The 24,155-nt window shown below is 46.1% G+C and overlaps 1 protein-coding gene across 1 annotated transcript in view; it reads left to right on the top strand.

The window, feature by feature from the left end:
• SYTL3 (synaptotagmin like 3) overlaps nucleotides 1–23,684 on the top strand; it is a 200,984-nt gene extending 177,300 nt beyond the window's left edge. The window contains exon 16 of the mRNA XM_077289229.1: nucleotides 23,370–23,684. Coding sequence (XP_077145344.1) covers nucleotides 23,370–23,497 — 128 coding nt within the window. The 3' untranslated portion in view covers nucleotides 23,498–23,684. The remainder of the gene's footprint in view (nucleotides 1–23,369) is intronic.
• The last annotated feature ends 471 nt before the right edge of the window (nucleotides 23,685–24,155 follow it).

The following is a 24,155-nucleotide window of genomic DNA, read 5'->3' as shown; positions in this document are numbered from 1 at the left end:
GCAGAAAACGCTGTACAACGAGAAGAGGTGACCGGACCCTGAGGAAGATTGTGGAGAAGGACCGATTCCAGACCTTGGGGAACCTGAGGAAGCAGTGGACTGAGTCTGGTGTGGAAACATCCAGAGCCACCGTGCACAGGCGTGGGCAGGAAATGGGCTACAGGTGCCGCATTCCCCAGGTAAAGCCACTTAAAAGCAGCACTGGACTGTTGCTAAGTGGTCCCAAGTACTTTTTTCTGATGAAAGCAAATTTTGCATGTCATTCGGAAATCAAGGTGCCAGAGTCTGGAGGAAGACTGGGGAGAAGGAAATGCCAAAATGCCTGAAGTCCAGTGTCAAGTACCCACAGTCAGTGATGGTGTGGGGTGCCATGTCAGCTGCTGGTGTTGGTCCACTGTGTTTCATCAAGGGCAGGGTCAATGCAGCTAGCTATCAGGAGATTTTGGAGCACTTCATGCTTCCATCGGCTGAAATGCTTTATGGAGATGAAGATTTCATTTTTCAGCACGACCTGGCACCTGCTCACAGTGCCAAAACCACTGGTAAATGGTTTACTGACCATGGTATTACTGTGCTCAATTGGCCTGCCAACTCTCCTGACCTGAACCCCATAGAGAATCTGTGGGATATTGTGAAGAGAAAGTTGAGAGACGCAAGACCCAACACTCTGGATGAGCTTAAGGCCGCTATTGAAGCATCCTGGGCCTCCATAACATCTCAGCAGTGTCACAGGCTGATTGCCTCCATGCCACGCCGCATTGAAGCAGTCATTTCTGCCAAAGGATTCCCGACCAAGTATTGAGTGCATAACTGAACATTATTATTTGATGGTTTTTTTGTTTGTTATTAAAAAACACTTTTATTTGATTGGACGGGTGAAATATGCTAATTTATTGAGACAGGTTTTTTGGGTTATCAGGAGTTGTATGCCAAAATCATCAGTATTAAAACAATAAAAGACCTGACAAATTTCAGTTGGTGGATAATGAATCTATAATATATGAAAGTTTAATTGTAATCATTACATTATGGTAAATAATGAAATTTAACACTATATGCTAATTTTTTGAGAAGGACCTGTATTGTCTCTATACTTACCAGACTAATTGTATCTTATTACATTTAAACTAATATAACTGAGTAAGCAGAAAGAATCTTTTATGTTGTACTTGTTAGTGCTTAGGCACATTTCTTGTTTATCAGAAAGCTCTGGATAACCCCTTTAGGCCACATTCACACAGTCAGTATTTGGTGAGTTTTTTACCTCAGTATTTGTAAGCCAAAACCAGAAGTGGAACACTCAGAGGAAAAGTATAACAGAAAGATGTCACCACTAGTGATGAGCGAACGTGCTCGCCACTACTCGTTACTCGCCGAGCACCGAGCATTTCTGGGATTATTTGGAGGGAGCTCGGGTCTCCGCCCTGCAATTTTGGCACTGTTTAGAACACCAATGAACATGCAAGGATTGTCTTCCATGCACTGTAATTCCGTAACCATCTTTGTTGTGGTATTACATTGATTAGCTGGCCGCACAGCGACATCAGGTCTATAAGAGACCAGACGCTGCCCTGCTCTGTGCATTCAGCTCTTCAGCTCCGGACTCAGCTAGTGTAAGGAGAGCTGCTGCTGAGATAGGGTCAGATTTGGGGATTTATTAATTATTGTGGGTCTAATATCATAGAATCCACAAATACCGATAAACCAACAGTGCTTTAGTAACATTTTTTCTATAGTGTCATAGCCTACTTATTGACACAATTTTGTTGGGCCCCAAAAAAATCGAGGCCAAATATTTAACAGTGTTCTATCTCTGTCATATGCCAGATCTATCTGTGCTCTAAAAATAGTTGCTTTTCAGGCCTACATTCCACTTTTTTTGTTGTCTGCTACCCTAGGTCTAAACAGTATTTTGGGGGTAAAAAATAAAAAAAATACAGACCATGTATTGAACAGTCTGTTATCTCTGTCAGACTCCTGGTCTATCTGTGCTCTACAAATAGTTGCTTATCAGGCCTACATTCCACTTTTTTGGCTGTCTGCTACCCTAGGTCTATACACTATTTTGGGGTAAAAAATAAAAAAATACAGGCTATGTATTGAACAGTCTGTTATCTCCATCAGACTCCTCATCTATCTGTGCTCTACAAATAGTTGCTTTTCACGCCTACATTCCATTTTTTGACTGTCTGCTACTCTAGGTCTATACACTAATTTGGGGTAAAAATAAAAAAATACTGGCCACGTATTTAACAGTCTGTTATCTCCGTCAGACTCCTGGTCTATATGTGTCTATACAGTATTTTGGAGTAAAAAAATAAATAAAACTCCAGGCCACATATTGAAGAGTGTGAAATGTCCATCAGACTCCTGGTATATCTGTGCTCTCCAAATAGTTGCTTTTCAGGCCTACATTCCATTTTTTGGGCTCTCTGCTACCCTAGGTCTATACACTATTTTGGGGTAAAAAATAAAATAAAATTAATACAGGCCATGTATTGAACAGTCTGGTATCTCTGTGACACGCCTCATCTATATGTGGCCTACAAATTGTGTCATTAGATTAGAGTAGAGGCTTGCATTCACCTTTTTATTAAAATGGGCAAGGCACGTGGCAAGGGACAGGGAAGTGGACATGATGGTGATGGTGCATGCTGAGGTTGAGGCCGTGGGCAAGCTGAAAGTAAGCCACAACAAACACCCACATCTTCTCGCAACAGATTCCTGTCAGAATTCATAGGGCATGGCAGAACAGCACTCTTGACACCAGAGCAGCGTGAAAAGGTAGTTCGGTGGATGGCAGATAATGCTTCCAGTCATTTTGCCACCACCACCAGCACCGTGTCTTCCACACGGTCAAGTCAGAGTAGCCGTGACTCTGGACCGCATATTCCTCACCCTGATCCTCCTTCCTCCCACCATCCTTAGTGCTATGACACAACTGATCCAACACTTTGACACTCCGAAGAGTTGTTCACTTTTCCATTTATCGATTCTGGCCTCTCTCCCAGTCCAATTGAAGTGAGGCAAGATGAGATTCCATGTAGCGATGCCCAAACATTTGAGCATCATAGGTCACATGAAGGAGACAGTGTTAACGTGTCACAAGACGTGGACAATGATGAGACACAATTGCCAGAAAATCAGGAGGAGGACCAGGGTGCGGAAGTGGAAGAAGAGGTGGTGGATGAAATAGTAACTGACCCAAACTGGCAGTAGGACATGCAGAGCAAGGACAGCAGCACACAGGGGGATGAAGGCATAGCACCCCAACAAGCAGGAAGATGCAGTGTGGTGTCCACAGACAGAAGGCGGGCAACCGGTCCACGCAACACCAACATGACAGATGTTGCCAGTCTAACTGTAAGGTCTTCACGAGTCTGGTTGTTTTTTAAAGACTCAGCCGATAATCCCAAACAGGCCATTTTCAACACCTGCCATGCCTACATCTGCTGGGGTAGCAAAACTACCAGCCTGACCACCACCAGCATGATCAGGCACATGGCAGCAAAGTACCCGACTTTGTGGGTCGAGCCACAGGCACCAAGAACAGTGGCTGCGGGTAACACCACTCCTTCTTCCACTGTTGTGCTTCAAAGCCAATCCCCTGTCCACTCCTCGGTGCATGTGAAGATGCCTCCTGCCCTGCACCTGCCGTTACCCAGACTCAACTAGCACCATCATCAAGCACGTCCACATCCTTGTCCCAGGGCAGCCTTCAGTTGTCCAGACCACAGTCATTGGAATGCAAGCGGAAGTATGCCTCCAACGCCCCACAGGCCACAGTACTAAACTCACAAATTTCTCATCTGCTTGTACTCGAAATGTTGCCTTTTATGCTAGTGGAGATGGAAGCTTTCCGCAGCCGGATGGTGGCGGCTGTCCCAAGGTGTTCGGTCCCCAGCCACCACTATTTCTTCCGGTGTGCCATCCCGGTATTACGCAAGCACATGTTCCACATTAGCCGTGCCCTCAACAATTCTGCTACTGGGAAAGGCCACCTAACCACGGACACGTGGACAAGGGCTTGTGGGCAGGGACAAGGGCTTGATGGCATACTGTGTTAACATAGTGGAAGCTGGGACCCAGTCAGACCTTGGGATGGTGTAAGTCCTCCAAACCCCGAGGATTGCGGGCCCTAGATCAATCTGGGTTGCCCCCACAGTCTACAGCTCCTGCACCTCCTCATCCGCCTCCTCTTTAGCCTCCATCTCGGAAAGTAGCACATCAGTCACAAGCTGGAAGCATTGCAGCACTGCCTCAGCCAAGCGCCAACAGGCTGTGCTGAAGCTAATCTGCTTAGGTGACAAACTGCACAATGTTGAAAAGTTGTGGACAGCTCTGATAGAGCAGTTAGATCTGTGGCTGACACCGCTGAACCTACAGCCAGGCATGGTCATGTGTGACAATGGCCGGAACCTGGTGGTGGCTTTGAGGTGACGCAAGCTCACACACATGCCATGCCTGGCCCATGTGCTTAACCTCGTGGTTCAGCATTTTCTCAAAACCTACACGGAGCTGCCGAATCTGCTTATGAAAGTACGCCGACTGTGTGCCCATTTTAGAAAGTCAGTTACAGCTACAGCTGCCCTTGACATGCTTCAGCAGCGTTTGCAGCTTCTGGCTCACCAACTGGTGTGTGATGTCCCCATGCATTGGAACTCTACACTGCATATGTTGGAAAGGATTTGTCAGCAGAAGAGGGCAGTTGTTGACTACCAGCATCGACAAGGCCGTCGATATTCAGTTCAGACTCCACACATAAGACCTCAGGAGTGGACATGGATGTCAGGACATCTGTACCATCCTGCCAAACCAAGATGCTGACCGGCAATGATGCCATAATTAGCGTCACCATTCCGCTTCTCTGCATTCTGAAATCCTCTCTGCTCACAATTAAAGAGGATGGATTGCAGGCAGAGCACGAGGACATGGAGCAATGAACCATGCAGGGTGATTACACACAGCCCAGCCTCATGTCATCCCACCACGGATTGGTTGACAATGAGGAAGAGGAGGAGGAGAAAGAGCTATAGCTACTTTCATGTGGTATAGACGGTACTACAAGCACAATTGTGATACCTATGTCTGTTCAGCGTGGATAGCCTGACGACCAGGAGGAGGAGGACACCTTGGTCACTCGACCTGTTGTTGAGGACACGGATGGCTTTCCTATTACCAGTCTGGCACCCATGGCTGACTTTATGTTGCGCTGCCTTTCTCGTGATGACCCTCGTATTGTAAAAATTTTGGGTGTACTAAATGGTTCAGTACCAGAGGGCCATTGTTGCGGAATTATTAAAAAAAATCTCATCTAAAAACACTGGTGGCAGACTGTTATGATCCTAGTGGTAGAGGATCTCAGAAGTTCAAGCTAAGTCCGCAAACACAAAACCCAGCTCATAGGGAGGTGGTAACTTGGCTGACCGTATATCTGATCCTAGCGCAACAACTAGAAGTAGCCGGGGAACGTACCTACGTTGATTCTAGACGCCTCGCACCAGCCGGAGAACTAACTAACCCTTTCAGAGAAAATAAGACCTCACTTGCCTCAAGAGAAAGGACCCCAAAGTTATGATACAAGCCCCCAACAAATAATAATGGTGAGGTAAGAAGAAAAGACAAACTTAAGTATGAACTAGATTTAGCAAAGAGAGGCCCACTAATTAATAGCAGAAAATAGGAAGAGAACTTATGTGGTCAGCAAAAACCCTACAAAAATATCCACGCTGAATATCCAAGAACCCCCGCACCGACTAACGGTGTGGGGGGAGAATACCAGCCCCCTAGAGCTTCCAGCAAAAATCAGGAATCACATTGTAACAAGCTGGAACAAAATAGCAGAAATGCGAATAATCAAAAATAAGAAAGCAGGACTTAGCTTATCTTGCAAAAAGCAGGAGACCAGGAGTAAGGAGCAAACAGACATAGACTGACTACATCGATTCCAGGCACTAGACTGAGTTTCCAGGAAGTCTAAATAGGAACACCCAAGGCCTAACGAACCAGGTGGGTACCAACCTGGAGAAAGACAATCCAAGTGTCATACCGCTAGTGATCACAAGAGGGAGCCAAGAAATACAGTTCACAACAGTACCGCCCCTTTAAGGAGGGGTCACCGAACCCTCACCAAGACCACCAGGGCGATCAGGACGAGCAGCGTGAAAGGCACGAACCAAATCGGCCGCATGAACATCAGAGGCGACCACTCAGGAATTATCCTCCTGACCATAGCCCTTCCATTTGACCAGATACTGAAGCCTCCGTCTAGAGAGACGAGAATCCAAGATCTTCTCCACCACGTACTCCAACTCGCCCTCAACCAAGACCGGAGCAGGAGGGTCAACAGCAGGAACCACAGGCACAACGTACCGCCGCAACAAAGACCTATGGAACACATTGTGAATGGCAAACGACACCGGAAGATCCAAACGAAAAGACACCGGATTAAGGACTTCCAAAATTTTATAAGGACCAATAAAGCGAGGCTTAAACTTAGGAGAGGAAACCTTCAGAGGGACATACCGAGAAGACAACCAAACCAAATCCCCAACACGAAGTCGGGGACCCACACCGCGGCGGCGGTTGGCAAAACGCTGAGCCTTCTCCTGTGACAATTTCAAGTTGTCCACCACATGATTCCAAATCCGCTGCAACCTATCCACCACGGAATCCACCCCAGGACAGTCAGACGATTCAACATGACCCGAGGAAAAACGAGGATGAAAACCAGAGTTGCAGAAAAATGGCGAAACCAAAGTAGCGGAACTAGCCCGATTATTGAGGGCAACCTCAGCCAATGGCAAGAAGGTCATCCAATCGTCCTGATCCGCAGAAACAAAACATCTCAAATAAGCCTCCAGCGTCTGATTAGTTCGCTCAGTTTGGCCATTAGTCTGAGGATGAAAGGCAGATGAGAACGACAAATCAATGCCCATCTTAGTACAAAAAGATCGCCAGAACCTGGACACAAACTGGGATCCTCTGTCAGACACGATATTCTCAGGAATGCCATGCAAACGAACCACATTCTGAAAGAACAAAGGAACCAGATCGGAAGAGGAAGGCAACTTAGGCAAGGGCACCAAATGGACCATCTTGGAAAAGCGATCACACACCACCCAGATGACAGACATTCCTTGGGACACCGGAAGATCTGAAATGAAATCCATGGAAATGTGTGTCCATGGCCTCTTCGGGACGGGCAAGGGCAAAAGCAACCCGCTGGCACGAGAACAGCAAGGCTTAGCCCGAGCACAAATCCCACAGGACTGCACAAAAGAACGCACATCCCGTGACAAGGAAGGCCACCAAAAGGACCTAGCTACCAAATCTCTGGTACCAAAAATCCCAGGATGCCCTGCCAACACTGAGGAATGAACCTCGGAGATAACTCTGCTGGTCCATTTATCAGGAACAAACAGTCTATCAGGTGGGCAAGGATCAGGTCTACCAGCCTGAAATCTCTGCAACACACGTCGCAAATCAGGAGAGATGGCCGACAAGATTACTCCCTCTTTAAGAATACCAGCTGGCTCTGAGACTCCCGGAGAGTCAGGCACAAAACTCCTAGAAAGAGCATCAGCCTTCACATTCTTCGAACCAGGCAGGTATGAGACCACAAAGTCAAAACGGGAGAAAAACAGCGACCAACGAGCCTGTCTAGGATTCAAGCGCTTAGCAGACTCGAGATACATCAAATTTTTGTGATCAGTCAAGACCACCACACGATGCTTAGCTCCCTTGAGCCAATGACGCCACTCCTCAAATGCCCACTTCATGGCCAACAACTCCCGATTACCGACATCATAGTTCCGCTCCGCAGGCAAAAATTTCCTATAAAAAAAAGCACAAGGTCTCATCACAGAGCAACCAGGGCCTCTCTGCGACAAAACAGCCCCTGCACCGATCTCAGAAGCGTCCACTTCAACCTGAAAGGGAAGTGAGACATCAGGTTGGCACAAAACAGGCGCCAAAGTAAACCGGCGCTTCAGCTCCCGGAAAGCCTCCACGGCTGCCGGAGCCCAATTAGCCACATCAGAACCTTTCTTGGTCATATCCGTCAAAGGTTTAACAACGCTAGAGAAATTAGCAATAAAACGACGGTAGAAATTAGCAAAACCCAAGAACTTCTGAAGACTCTTAACAGAAGTGGGTTGAGTCCAATCATGAATAGCTCGGACCTTGACTGGGTCCATCTCCACTGTAGAAGGGGAGAAAATGAAACCCAGAAAGGAAACCTTCTGCACTCCAAAGAGACACTTTGAGCCCTTCACAAACAAAGCATTATCACGCAAAACCTGAAACACCATCCTGACTTGCTTTACATGAGAATCCCAATCATCAGAAAAAACCAGAATATCATCCAGATAAACAATCATAAATTTATCTAGATACCTCCAGAAGATGTCATGCATAAAGGACTGAAACACTGAAGGAGCATTAGAGAGCCCAAAAGGCATCACCAAGTACTCAAAATGACCTTCGGGCGTATTAAACGCAGTTTTCCATTCATCTCCCTGCTTAATGCGCACAAGGTTGTACGCACCACGAAGATCTATCTTGGTGAACCACTTGGCACCCTTAATCCGAGCAAACAAGTCCGACAATAGTGGCAAAGGATACTGAAATTTGACCGTGATTTTATTCAGAAGCCAATAGTCTATACAAGGTCTCAAAGACCCGTCTTTTTTGGCTAGAAAAAAGAATCCCGCACCAAGAGGGGAAGAGGATGGACGAATATGTCCTTTCTCCAAAGACTCCTTTATATAAGAACGCATTGCGGCATGTTCAGGTACAGATAGATTAAATAATCGTCCCTTAGGAAATTTACTACCAGGAATCAAATCTATAGTGCAGTCACAGTCCCTATGAGGAGGAAGGGCACTGGAACTGGACTCACTAAATACATCCTGATAGTCCAATAAATACTCCGGAACTTCAGAAGGAGTAGAAGAAGCAATAGACACCGACGGGGAATCGCAATGAATTCCCTGACAACCCCAACTTGACACAGACATTGCCTTCCAATCCAAGACTGGATTATGGGTCTGTAACCATGGCAGACCTAAAACGACCAAATCATGCATTTTATGCAGAACAAGAAAACGAATCACCTCCCGATGTTCAGGAGTCATGCACATGATCACTTGTGACCAATACTGCGGTTTATTCTCCGCCAATGGCGTAGCATCAATTCCTCTAAGAGGAATGGGATTTTTTAAAGGCTCCAGGACAAAACCACAGCGCTTGGCAAACGACAAGTCCATAAGACTCAGGGCTGCACCTGAATCCACAAATGCCATAACAGGGTAGGAAGACAATGAGCAAATTAGAGTTACAGACAAAATAAACTTAGGATGCAAATTACCAATGGTGACAGGACTAACCATCTTTGTTAGGCGTTTAGAGCATGCTGAGATAACATGTGTAGAATCACCACAGTAAAAACACAACCCATTCTGACGTCTATGATTTTGTCGTTCAGTTCTAGTCTGAATTCTATCACATAACATTGAGTCAGGTGTCTGTTCAGACAACACTGCCAGAGGATTAGCAGATTTGCGCTCCCGCAAACGCTGATCTATCTGAATGGCCAGAGCCATAGAATCACTCAGACTTGTAGGAATGGTAAAACCCACCATCACATTCTTAATGGCTTCAGAAAGGCCATTTCTGAAATTTGCGGCCAGAGCACACTCATTCCATTGAGTGAGCACGGACCATTTCCGAAATTTTTGGCAATACACTTCAGCCTCATCCTGGCCCTGAGAGATAGTCAGCAACGCTTTTTCTGCCTGAATTTCAAGATTGGGCTCCTCATAAAGCAATCCGAGCGCCAGAAAAAACGCATCAATATTTGCCAATGCCGGATCTCCTGGCGCCAATGAAAAAGCCCAATCCTGAGGGTCGCCACGCAAGAAAGAGATAACAATTTTAACTTGCTGAGCTGAGTCTCCAGACGAACGAGGTCTCAAAGATAGAAACAATTTACAATTATTCCTAAAATTCCCAAATTTAAATCGATCACCAGAGAAAAGCTCAGGAATAGGTATCTTAGGCTCTGACATAGGAGTACTAGTAACAAAATCCTGAATGCCCTGCACTCGTGCAGCAAGCTGATCCACACTAGTAATCAGAGTCTGAACATTCATGTCTGCAGCAGAGCTTCAAGCCACTCAGAGGAAAAAGGGGAAGAAGAAAAAAAACAAAAAAAACCTCTGAACTTCTTTTCTGTTAATCCCGCTTCTGCAATGCATTAAATATTCACTTTAGGCCTGGAATACTGTTATGATCCTAGTGGTAGAGGATCTCAGAAGTTCAAGCTAAGTCCGCAAACAGAAAAACCCAGCTCATAGGGAGGTGGTAACTTGGCTGACCGTATATCTGATCCTAGCGCAACAACTAGAAGTAGCCGGGGAACGTACCTACGTTGATTCTAGACGCCTCGCACCAGCCGGAGAACTAACTAACCCTTTCAGAGAAAATAAGACCTCACTTGCCTCAAGAGAAAGGACCCCAAAGTTATGATACAAGCCCCCAACAAATAATAACGGTGAGGTAAGAAGAAAAGACAAATGTAAGTATGAACTAGATTTAGCAAAGAGAGGCCTACTAATTAATAGCAGAAAATAGGAAGAGAACTTATGCGGTCAGCAAAAACCCTATAAAAATATCCACGCTGAATATCCAAGAACCCCCGCACCGACTAACGGTATGGGGGGAGAATATCAGCCCCCTAGAGCTTCCAGCAAAAATCAGGAATCACATTGTAACAAGCTGGAACAAAATAGCAGAAATGCGAATAATCAAAAATAAGAAAGCAGGACTTAGCTTATCTTGCAAAAAGCAGGAGACCAGGAGTAAGGAGCAAACAGACATAGACTGACTACATCGATTCCAGGCACTAGACTGAGTTTCCAGGAAGTCTAAATAGGAACACCCAAGGCCTAACGAACCAGGTGGGTACCAACCTGGAGAAAGACAATCCAAGTGTCATACCGCTAGTGATCACAAGAGGGAGCCAAGAAATACAGTTCACAACAGCAGACGTCAGAGTGCATTGGACAACCAAGAAGTACAGGTGAGAGAGACACAACTCCAATCCAGCAGTGGCAAGGCAACACTGGCAAAGTTTTGAGACAGTTTTCTCATACCCTCCCATCGCTCTGGCCCAGAGCCACGGGGTAAAGTCACAAGGAATGGAATGTTTGAGAAGATGGTGAGGGAGTACCTTGCTGACCGTACCAACATCCTCCGTGATGCCTCTGTGCCTTTTAATTATTGGGTATCAAAGCTGGACACGTGGCATGAACTGGCTCTCTACGCTTTGGAGGTCCTGGCCTGCTCTGCCGCTAGCGTTTTGTCAGAGAGGTTTTTTAGTGCCGCTGGTGGAATTATAACAGATAAGCGCATCTGCCTGTCAACTCAAAATGCTGACAGGCTGACTCTTATAAAAATGAACAAGGACTGGATTGGGCCAGACTTCTCTACACCACTAAATGATAACAGTGAAACATAACCTCCAATACAGTGTCTTTTTGGGAGGTGTATTCCCATGCACCTTTTCACACCCACACATGGGTATACGCTTCCTAATTTTGGCTATTTGGTGTCCTCCTCCTCCTTCTCCTCATCCACCAATACTTGAACGCCAGGGTGTACGTGTTCTGTATTGCTACAGCCAGTCTATTTTTTTGCAAGTGTGTCTATGAGGCCCGTAAAAAATTTTTAAAAAATGTACCCCACATGGGGAAATGTTTGTCAGCCCATGCACTTAGTGTTTGGGCATTCCAAGTATAGGAGACCGGCTCCTTTACATAGGGAAAACATTCATAGGATATATGGAACGCCCGCCAGGGCCATGGTGCACCGGGTCTGGTACTTAAAGGGATGTGTCACAGCGGCGGCTACCCGGTCTGTGGCCCTGGGCGCCCATGTAAAAGGGAAGGTCTTTAAAGGGGTTTTGTAAGATAATAAATGTTTGTGATGCCACTTGTGGTATTCGGTCAGGGATGACCGACGCTGCTTAAAGAGGTCCACTGGGGTGATGTTATGGCTGCAGGGATGGTATGGCTTTCCACAGGTGAAGCTGGGTCCCCAGGGCACCCGGTGTAGTAGGGACAGGTGGTAAGTGGTGTAGAGAGAAACAGAGGACACAAGTTGCAGTCTCTTTACCTCTTTACTGTAGAATTCAGGCAGACACAGTCCAAGGTGCTGGTATGGTCTGGCCGGCTTGGAAGCGACTCAGGAATCCCCTTAACCAGGTGGGGTTGGAAGCCTTCCACTATGTGCTGTGTTGTAGTCCCTTGCTGCCTTAGGCCTCACACAATGTCCTCATGTTCTCTCTGTCCCCCAGGTTAGTAAGACACTAACCCGCATGACAGGTAGCTCGAGCCTTTTTACAGGGTCTCTCAGGATGACTCTAGGCTCTCTCAGGATGACTCTAGGCTGTTACTATGCCTTCAGGTGTTAATGGTGGACAGGTGACTTGAAATCTAGCTGTCCTGCTGGTTTCTGCCGTTGGGCATAGAGTTACCCCCACAACCTCACACAAGGCCCTCACATTCACTCTGTCCCCCAGGTTGGTAGGACACTACCCCGCATGACACGTAACTTGAGCCTTTTTACAGGGTCTTTTAAAAAAGTAGACCCCCAGGGGGAAATATTTGTCAGCCCTTACACTTGGTGTATGGGCATTACAAGTATAGGAGACCCGCTCCTTTAAATTGGGAAAACATTCATAGGAGGACACCCTCCACGTCTCTTCAGACACCACCAGTAGAACATGAGGGTGAACGTATTCCGTGATGCTATAGCCACCCTAATTTTTTGCAAGGATGTAAGATGGCCGTAAACAAATTTTTTTAAAAAAAATGTATCCCCCCATGAAGAAATGTTTGTCAGCCCATGCACTTAGTGTATGGGCATTCCAAGTATAGGTGAAGCACTCCTTTGTAATGTGAACATTTTTTGAGACCCTCCTAGACGTTTGTTCCAAGGGGGATTGTGGTGCGTGCAAATTATGGCCAGGCCTTGCATTCACTTTATGGACAAAATTTATGGTAATAAAAAAAATAAAAAATAATGTGAACTTTTGTTTCATGTGGCCATCTAGTACGTAGTTTCAAAGGGTTATTGTAGTGCATGTAACATTGGTGCAGGGCAGGCCTTGCATTCACTGCTAAAGCAAACAGTATGGGAGACACACTTTTTCTAATGGGAAAAATGTTGTCCTGAGGCCGTAAAGTACGTCTGCTGAAACAGTTATTGGGGTGCATGTAACATTGGTGCAGGGCAGGCCTTGCATTCAATGCATAAGCAAACAGAATGAGAGATACACTTTCTTCTAATGAGAACAATTTTGTCATGATGCCCTCAAGTACGTCTGCTGAAAGGGTTATTGGGTGCATGTAACATTGGTGCAGGGCAGGCCTTGCATTCATGGGCTTGCTGGCACTTTTCAGCCTGGGGGGGCAATCACAAGGCAGTGGCCCTCGAGTTGCGGTGGACCTCCTTTTTCCTGCTTATGTCTGGCCATTGCCTTAAAGCAGCAGAGATAACAGGCTTTAAAAACAGGCTGGTACATAGATATGGGATATACAATATGATGTCCCCACTGCCTCCTATATATAGTATGAGGCTTTACAGTTTTCTATATACTATAGCTCCCCACAAATAGTATGTCTCCAAAAAACCCTATATATAGTATGATGGTCCCCTACAGCTCTCTAATTGCGATATTATGTACCTCACAGCTTCCTATATATATTATGATGATCCCGCATCCCCTCTATATATAGTATCATGTCCCTACAGCCCCCTATATGGAATATGGTGGCCCCACAGCCCCCATATGATGGTCCCCACAGTTTATTTTATTTATATATATATTATATATAGTATGATGGTATCCCACTGCCACACATATATTGTATGATGGTCCACACAGCCCCACATATATAGTATATATAGTGCAATGGCCCCAGTTCCCACCATAAATATAGTACGATGGCACCAGTTGCCCATATATATATAGTATGATGGCCCCAGTTCTCCCCACATATCTAGTATGATGGCCCCAGTTCTCCCCATATATATAGTATGATGGCCCCAGTTATCCCCATATATATAGTATAATAGCCCCAGTTCTCCCATATATATAGAAGGATGGCACCAGTTCTCCCCATGTACTGTATGTAGTAAAACGGTCCCAGTTCCTATGTATATATATATATATATATATATATATATATATATATATATATTTATTATGATGGCCCCAGTTCTCCATATTAAAAATATTGTAGTATATACTCAACTCATCCTGATTCCCGCCACTTCAACCTCCATTTTCTGTTCCGGTCCGCATAGCGGCATGAGGCAATAATGTCATCGTGCCGCCTGCGTGAGCACACTGAAGTCTCAGGAAACTGCGGTCTGCAGCTTATGAGACAGACCAGGGCTTCCACTAGGAATTTCGGGGCCCTATTCTGGCAACATTTTCGGGTTCACTTGAGACTCCGCCCAGGCTCCACATCAGCTCCGCATCCACCTTCCCACCGCCCACTCTTGGAAAAACTCAACTTCTCCACCACATCCTCACCGATCAGATATTAAAAGTTCCCATGATACACCAGATCACATTCATAACCAGCAGCTTTTGTTCTGGCCAAAAGAATTTTTAAGCTGACACCACGACACGGTAGACTTTTTCGGCCGGGCCCTACTCTACTCTAAACTATTAAAAATATATTTTTATGTATTTTTCTTTAAGGGAATGAGTGATATACATTTACATTTTTTTAAAACAACCATTAATACCACATACAAGGGACAAATTTCGTCAAACCATGACCAGACCACATATTACCACCACATAGTGACCGAATAATACCACATACAAGGAACAAATACCGCCACACCATGGCCAGACCCCATATTACCACCACATAGTGACTGAATAATACCACATACAAGGAACAAATACCGCCACACCATGACCAGACCACATAATACCACCACATAGTGACTGAATACACCAGTACTGATCATTAATTTAAAGAAAAAAGACGTTACTAAGTGTCATTGTATACAGGAGTTCTGTTTAGTGTCAGTGTACAGGTAACACAGGGATCACCAGTGACATCATACACAGGAGCTCTGTATAAATTGTCAGTGTACAGGTAATACAGTGATCACCACTGCCAGTGACATTATACACAGGAGCTCTGTATATAGTATACAGTGTATAGTGTCAGTATACAGGTAACACACTGACTCACCAGTGACATCTCTAGCTGAAGTCCTTAATCTTTGCTTTTCTTTTTCATCCAGCACAGACAGTCATAACTTCTTCCAGCCAGGACTCGTTTCTGCATAAAATAACAGTTACCTAGAGCACAGCATCCAGAGCAAATTCCCCACTTTTCCCCTTTCTTCTACACTACACATCTGAATACAGAGGTGCACCCACAATCAATATATAATTGGTTATTATGCAACCTCATAGATTGTAAGCTTGCGAGTAGTGTTGAGCATTCCGATACCGCAAGTATCGGGTATCGGCCGATACTTGCAGTATCGGAATTCCGATACCGAGATCCAATACTTTTGTGGTATCAGGAATCGGAATCGGAAGTTTCCAGTGTATGGTTCCCAGGGTCTGAAGGAGAGGAAACTCTCCTTCAGGCCCTGGGATCCATATGAATGTGTAAAATAAAGAATTAAAATAAAAAATATTGATATACTCACCTGTCCGGAGGCCCCTGGACATCACCGCTGGTAACCGGCAGCCTTCTTTGTTTAAAATGAGCGCGTTCAGCACTTTCCATGACGTCACGGCTTCTGATTGGTCGCGTGCCGCTCATGTGACCGCCACGCGACCAATCACAAGCCGCGACGTCATCCCTCAGGTCCTAAATTCCCTTCTAGGAATTTAGGACCTGAGGGATGACGTCACGGCTTGTGATTGGTCGCGTGAGCGGTCACATGGGCGGCCGCGACTAATCACAAGCCGTGACGTCATCTAAGGCCCTGAACGCGCTCATTCTTAAGAAGGAAGGCTGCCGGAAAGAAGCAGGGCGCGTCCGAGGGTGAGTATATACCTAATAGGAATATACTCACCCTCGGCTTCTTTCTGGCAGCCTTCCTTCCTAAGAATGAGCGCGTTCAGGGCCTTAGATGACGTCACGGCTTGTGATTGGTCGCGGACGCCCATGTGACCGCCACGCGACCAATCACAAGCCGTGACGTAATTCTCAGGTCCTAAATTCCTAGAATTAGGAATTTAGGACCTGAGAATTACGTCACGGCTTGTGATTGGTCGCGTGGCGGTCACATGGGCGGCCGCGACCAATCAGAAGCCGTGACGTCATGGAAGGCCCTGAACGCGCTCATTTTAAGCAAAGAAGGCTGCCGGTTACCAGCGGTAAGGTCCAGGCTGCGTCGGAGAGGTGAGTATATCAATATTTTTTATTTTAATTCTTTATTTTACACATTAATATGGATCCCAGGGCCTGAAGGAGAGTTTCCTCTCCTTCAGACCCTGGGAACCATCAGGGATACCTTCCGATACTTGAGTCCCATTGACTTGTATTGGTATCGGGTATCGGTATCGGATCAGATCCGATACTTTGCCGGTATCGGCCGATACTTTCCGATACCGATACTTTCAAGTATCGGACGGTATCGCTCAACACTACTTGCGAGCAGGGCCCTCATTCTTTTTGGTATCTGTTGGTCTATGTGTTTATTGTTATGCTTAATGTCCAATGTCTGTACAAGTCCCCTCTAAAATGTAAAGTGTTGTGGAATATGTTGGCACTATAGAAATAAAATAGAAATAAAATTATTATTATTATTATTATTAACCCACCATTCCAAATATAAATTATAATCCACCACTGTGCACAATAGCCACTTTCCCCATTTAATATATAAATTAATTAGCACCTGTACTCTTTCCCCCAATTCATTACCAGTCACTTCATCCTCAACGACCCCATTATGTACCTCCCGCTCTAACCCTAACCCCGATTCATTATATTTACGTGCCCCTCCCACTTCAATTCATTGTCATGTCTTTCTCTCCCACCCTCTATTCATTATCAACTGCTCTACCCTACATTCAATACATCATTTACTCCCCACCCTCAAAATTCATTATTTGTTCTCCCCCTAGATTATAATTTGCTCTCCCCCCCTTCAATTCATCATTTGCTTTCCCCACCCCCACCTTCAATTTAACTTCTGTTCCCATCCCTCACACTGAATTCATTATTTGCAGTCCACCGTCCTCTCCCACTTCATCATTTGCAGTCACCCCACTTTAATTTAAACCTTACTACATCCATTACAGTCCCCTATCACCCCCTCACTTCATTTGCAGTGCCCCTTCATCATTTGCAGCCTCCTGTCCCCCTTGAATTTCATCATGTGCAGTCCCCCCTAAGGCTGCCATCACACTAGCAGTATTTGGTCAGTATTTTACATAAGTATTTGTAAGCCAAAACCAGGAGTGGAACAAATAGAAGAAAAGTATAATAGAAACATATGCACCACTTCTGCATTTATCACCCACTCCTGGTTTTGGCTTACAAATACTGATGTAAAATACTGACCAAATACTGCTAGTGTGACGGCAGCCTAAGACACACTTCATCATGTGCAGTCCCCTTTCCCCCACTTCATCTTGTGCAGTCCTCCTTATCCCCCACTTCATCATGTGCATCTCCACTCCCCCTTCATCATGTGCATCTCCACTCCCCCTTCATCATGTGCATCCCCACTCCCCCTTCATCATGTGCAGTCCCCCTTACCCCCACGTCACATGTGTGACCCCTTTCCATCATATACAGCCCCACTCCCTCCACTTCATCATATGCAGCCCCACTTACCCCCCACTCCATCACATGCAGTCTCCTTTAACCCCCAAACTGCATCATGTGCAGCCTCACTCCACCTTCATGTGCAGCCCCACTTACCCCCCACTACATCATGTGCAGCCCCAGTTACCCCCCACTCCATCATGTGCAGTCTCCTTTGGAGCGCCCCCAGATGCAGGGCCGCGGGGTACTCGGTACCGGGCCTCTCTGTCTCAGTTCTGGGGTCGTCACGGTGGCTAGACCCGGTCCGTGACCCTGGTAAGGGGCGTCCAATGAAAGATGAGATAATGGTGCGTGGTGTAGGTCGCGATGAATAACGAGGACACAGGGTTGCAGTCTCTTTACCTCTTTACTGAAGGCTTCAGGATCCTCAATCCGGCCGGTCCGAAGGCACCTCCAGAGTTCCCTTTGCAGGTGGAAATCTGTGCCTACCTTCTAGCGCCTGTGTGTTGTAGTACTTCCCTGCTGAGCACCACGGGATAGTCCTCACAACTGTTGTGTCTGTTTCTGATGTTCTTTCTCACAACTTATATCTGTTCTGATGTTCTTCTCCGTCCCCCAGATGATATGGCTAGGACGCACCCGTATGACAGGTAGGCCTGGAGTTCTTCCGGGACCCTAGAGACGCCCCTCTCCCACAGTTGCCCCCTATGTCTGCTTAGGTGATTTAGGTGAGACAGCCAACCTATAATTAACTGTCCTGCCGTTGGTTTGAAGTAATGCTTGGAGCCCAATACTTCCTCGGCGTTCCGGCCACCGGCTACGCGCCTCAGTAGGATGTTGCCTCGATCTTACGGCACGACTCCTACTGGTGTTATCTCCTTTTTGCTGTGATCTCGTTTCTCACTCTCCACAATAAACCTCGCTTCTTGTCCTTTCTTGAGATACCGCCGCACTGTAGTGCAGGCGCGGTTCCTTAACGCTCTGTCTTGTTCGCTAGGCCTCTGTCAGGATCCCACCCCTGACAGGGACCCCCCTGAATCTTTCCCCTGCAACACCCCCTGCCACAGGATGTTGCCTGGTTCCAACCCAGTCAGCTTCTGTCTAACTTCCTATCCAACCCCCAGTTTTACCAGATTGTGAGGAGTGGCCTAATACATAGTACCCTTTGCTCCCCCTGGAGGCCAGACTGTGAAGTGTATTGGTGTCTGTGATACCTGGTCAGGTGAACTCCTTAAGTGCCATCAGACGTACCATCACTCCCCTTAGCGGCGGAGCGTCAGTACTGCAACGACCAGGACTCTGGGGCGCTGCACTTTTAACCCCCAAACTCATTAATCTGCAGCCTCACTCCCCCTTCATCATGTGCAGCCCCACTTACACCCCCACTCCATCTAGTCCAGTCTCCTTTAACCCCCAAATTCCATCATGTGCAGCCCCACTGTACCTTCATCATGTGCAGCCCCACTTCTCTTCACTCCATCATGTGCAGTCTCCTTTAACCCCCAAACTCCATCATGTGCAGCCCCACCCCTTCATCATGTGCAGTCTCCTTTAACCCCCAAACTCCATCATGTGCAGCCCCACCCCCTTCATCATGTGCAGTCTCCTTTAACCCCCAAACTCCATCATGTGCAGCCCCACCCCCCTTCATCATGTGCAGTCTCCTTTAACCCCCAAACTCCATCATGTGCAGCCCCACCCCCCTTCATCATGTGCAGTCCTCCTTACACCCCCCACTTCATCACTTGCAGTTACCCCCGCCAATTGAATTCATTTTATAAAAAAATGGTTTTTCATAATTACCTCACCAGCCACTCCCCTGCAGCGCCTCTCTGCGCGGCCTCATCACAGTACAGTGCACACGGCCACGCGCAATTTCCATCAAGCGGCCGGCCCTGTACTGCTGCTGGGGGAGCAGCCCGGGGGGCATTTGCCTCTCTGCCACCCAGCCCAGCCCACCCCTTCTTGCATTCAATGCATTAGCAAACAGTATGGGAGACACACATTCTTCTAATGGGAACAATTTTTTCATGATGCCCTCAAGTACGTCTGCTGAAAGGGTTATTGGGGTGCATGTAACATTGGTGCAGGGCAGGCCTTGCATTCAATGCAACATTTTTTCATGAGGCCCTCCTGTACATCTTGTGAAAGGGGTATTGGGATGCATCCTAATTTTTGGCAGCCCAGCCACTTACTTCATAGGCAATAACAGTATAGGAGACCCACTGTTTAATGGCCATTTAAGAGGATTAATGCCGCCTGATGCCCCTCTAAAAATAGGCTGTGACTTTAATTAACCCCTTCCCGACCTCTGCCGTACTATTACTGCGGAGGTCGGGTCCCCTGCTTTGATGTGGGCTCCGGCGCTGAGCCCACCTCAAAGCCGGGACATGTCAGCTGTTTTGAACAGCTGACATGTGCCCGCAATAGCGGCAGGTGAAATCGCGATTCACCTGCCGCTATTAACCAGTTAAATGCCGCTGTCAAATGCGCGGCCGGAAATTATCGCATCGCCGACCCCGTCACATGATCGGGGGTCGGCGATGCGCCAGGATGGTAGCCATAGAGGTCCTTGAGACCTCTATGGTTACTGATGCCGGCCTGCTGTGAGCGCCCCCCTGTGGTCGGCGCTCATAGCAAGCCTGCAATTCAGCTACATAGCAGCGATCTGATGATCGCTGCTATGTAGCTGAGCCGATCGAGTAGTGCCAGCTTCTAGCCTCCCATGGAGGCTATTGAAGCATGGCAAAAGTAAAATAAAAATGTTTTAAAAAATATGAAAAAAATAAAAAAAATATAAAAGTTTAAATCACCCCCCTTTTGCCCCATTCAAAATAAAACAATAAAAAAATTCAAACCTACACATATTTGGTATCGCCGTGTTCAGACTCGCCCGATCAATAAAAAAAAGATTAACCTGATCGCTAAACGGCGTAGCGATAAAAAAAATAGAAACGCCAGAATTACGTTTTTTTGGTTGCTGCGACATTGCATTAAAATGTAATAACGGGCGATCAAAAGAACGTATCTGCACCATAATGGTATCACTCAAAAACGCCAGCTCGGCACGCAAAAAATAAGCCCTCACATGACCCCAGATCACGAAAAATGGAGACGCTATGGGTAACGGGAAACTGCACAATTTTTTTTTTTTTAGCAAAGTTTGGAATTTTTTTTACCACTTGGATAAAACTTAACCTAGGCATGTTTGGTGTCTTTGAACTCATAATGACCTGGAAAATCAAAATGGCAGGACAGTTTTCGCATTTAGTGAACCTAGTAAAAAAGCCAAACAAAAAACAAGTGTGAGATTGCCCTTTTTTTGCAATTTCACCGCACTTGGAATTTTTTCCCATTTTCTAGTACATGACATGCTAAAACCAATGATGTCGTTCAAAAGTGCAATTTGTCCCGTAAAAAACATGCCCTGAGATGGCCATATTTACGGAAAAATTAAAAAGTTATGGCTCTGGGAAGGAGGGGAGCGAAAAACAAGAACGCAAAAACTGAAAAGGGCAAGGTCGTGAAGGGGTTAAGAGTCCCTCCTTCATAAATGAAACAAGATGTGTCTCCTTATGTAATAACAATCATAATAATAATCTTTATTTTTATATAGCGCAAACATATTCCGCAGCGCTTTAATGTGTCACACATCTAATGGCCAGCTAGGGTTGTTAAGTGTTACATTGACATTACCCAGTGAATGCATTTGTATTGGTTGAAAGCAATACTAAAGTTGAAAAACGCATCAAAAACACTGCGTGTGAACATAGCCCAAATTGGGGAGGAACATTTTTGTTTGGAGTTAATTATTTTGCCTTATATACAAGTCATTACCCTGGAAAGGATGTAACAACATATTTCCCAGAAAAATCCATTTGGGTTTCCGTTTTGAATGTTTTTTGGCGCACACGTAAAAATGGCGTGAAACTCTGACAACATTGCTTACAGCTATGACCTAGGAGTCAGAAATGCTTCCAGGGGCGATCCCCATGATGTTCCCATGTCATTTGAGCAGTGTTTCCATAATTTTCAGATGTTTTTAGACCTTAAAAGGACCCCCGGGCGGGATCGCAGTAAAAATGCTTGGGTCCCCCATAGACTTACATTGGGCTCGTAAGTGAAAATACCAGTCTTTAGTGGGACTAAGTAAAAAAAAAAAAAAAAAAAAAAGTAAAAGTATATTTTAAAAAAATTACAAAATAATTATGATAATAATAAATTTAGCACAATGTGGGCAGCGGATGCAGTTTTACAGCGCATGCGCTGCCCATTGTGATGAGCGGGGAGGAGGGAGCGGAGTTCCGGCTGCGCATGCGTGGTCAGAAATGGCTGACGTCGCACAAAAAAAGTTACATTGAACTTTTTTTGTGCGTCGCGTCCGCCAAAACACGACGCATCTGTCGCTTATACAAGTCTATGGGCAAAAAACGCATCCTGCAAGCACATTTGCAGGATCCGTTTTTTGCCCATAAAGGCGGATTGCGACGGAGCACAGGAGATGGAAGTGTGAAAGTAGCCTAAATTGGGTGCACCTTCCAGAACCCTCTTTCTATGTTCCTTTCCTGGCCGTCTCACTGCACTGGCTCTCACCCTCCTGCCCTGCGCCTTCACACATTGTGTCCCAATCCAGCAGCCTCAGATCTTGTCGGGCAACACTCTCTGTTGGTCCCCTGGATCCTATGTGGCTGCCTTTTCAGTGAATGGGTTGGATGTGGCTGCAGCACATGCAGATGCTGCAGCCTCCGGCTTGCTAGCTGAGTCTTGGAGTCCTCCACTAGTCTTGAGGTTCCCCCACTGTGACGTGGTCCTTCCACCTGGCGATGGTCAGCGTGGATGCGGGCCCCACGGGTGGATTGCTCACTACCCGTGCCCCTAGGACCCCCTCTCTCTCTCTTCTTTCTGTCAGGAGTTTCTCTCTTTCTTCTTTCTCTAGCTCCTTCTGACAGGGAACTCCTTTCTGCATTCTCAATCCAACTCCTTCCTCTCACAGACTGGCTAACTTTCTAGACCTTTCCTGACTCCTCCTACTGTTTCCATGACATCTCAACTCTCTCCACCCACACCCTCTACCTAGTAACCCTCTCCAGACTGGGATGAGGCCATCCTCCCTAAGGGTACACCCAGATGCCCTGACTGGAGTGTTGTGGTGTTGGATGCTGGTGTAGAGTCCCGGTTAGTGCCCCCACCTTACCCGAGAGTGGAGTCCCACACCTCTGGATGAGGTACAGCACCTCTGTGGCGACCAGACCTCAGGGGCGCCACAGAAGCATTCCAGAGTTATTGCCACCTAAAGGAACAATGGTCATATCTGATAATGAGGCCCAGTCATTAACATACAAAGTGGCTCGGTGCATAAGTAGTTAATCTAGAAGAACGGTAAGTGTGTATTCTGTGCAGTTTATTTATCAACTATAGCCCCATTTATAAATTCTTGTCTCCTTACAGATTTCAGAGGGAGGGAATAATAGATAGTGGTTGATTTGCTAAAGTTACCCAGCAGAGATGCATATGTGATGTTAATGACGACTTCTCTTCTAGGTGACGATGAGGGTGCCAGTTACTGCCACCAATCGGCACGTCTTTGGGAACAGCTCCTCAGTACGCCAAATGAATGGATGGAAGAGACTCTTTTGTTACAAGCCAACAAGGGGACTTTTTATTTTTAACCTTCACACCCAAGCACCACATGTTGATTTGCCATATTTCAACTTTCACACTGATTCAAGGAAACAATATTAAACTCTTATTGTTCTGATTTTTTATCCTGCTACAAATCAGGAAAAAAGAGAATTTAACCTAAAGTGCCATTAAAAAATTAGTGATAATAAAGTTACAAACATTTGTGGATTACAAATCATTGAAGCTTTTCTAGGGAAGCTAAGGTGTGAGCAACAATCGACCCAGTGGCTAAAGGCCAATGATAGTCCGTACATCTTTTGGTAAAGCATTGATGAAATCTAAACTCTGATTGTATAGCTTGTACACATGGATATGTTTAGCTGATATCTCATCAATGTTTGTTTCTTTTAATTGATTTAGGTGACATTTCAATGCTGATATGCGACTTTACATGTTAGGTTTGTCTTACTCTTACTGATTTTTAGGTATGAGCTGCTTATTGTCTTAGGGTATGTGCACACAGTGTGGATTTTGCTGCGGATCCGCAACGGTTTTAACGCTGCGGATCTGCAGCTGTTTTCCATGAGTTTACAATACCATGTAAACCTATGGAAAACAAAATCCGCAGTGCACATGCTGCGGAAAAAACGCGGATTACATTCCGCAGCATGTTAATTCTTTGTGCGAATTCCGCTGCGGTTTACA

Source organism: Ranitomeya variabilis, chromosome 2 (assembly GCF_051348905.1).
Source record: "Ranitomeya variabilis isolate aRanVar5 chromosome 2, aRanVar5.hap1, whole genome shotgun sequence".
Lineage (NCBI taxonomy): Eukaryota > Metazoa > Chordata > Amphibia > Anura > Dendrobatidae > Ranitomeya > Ranitomeya variabilis.
This window is presented reverse-complemented; position numbering and strand designations above follow the sequence as displayed.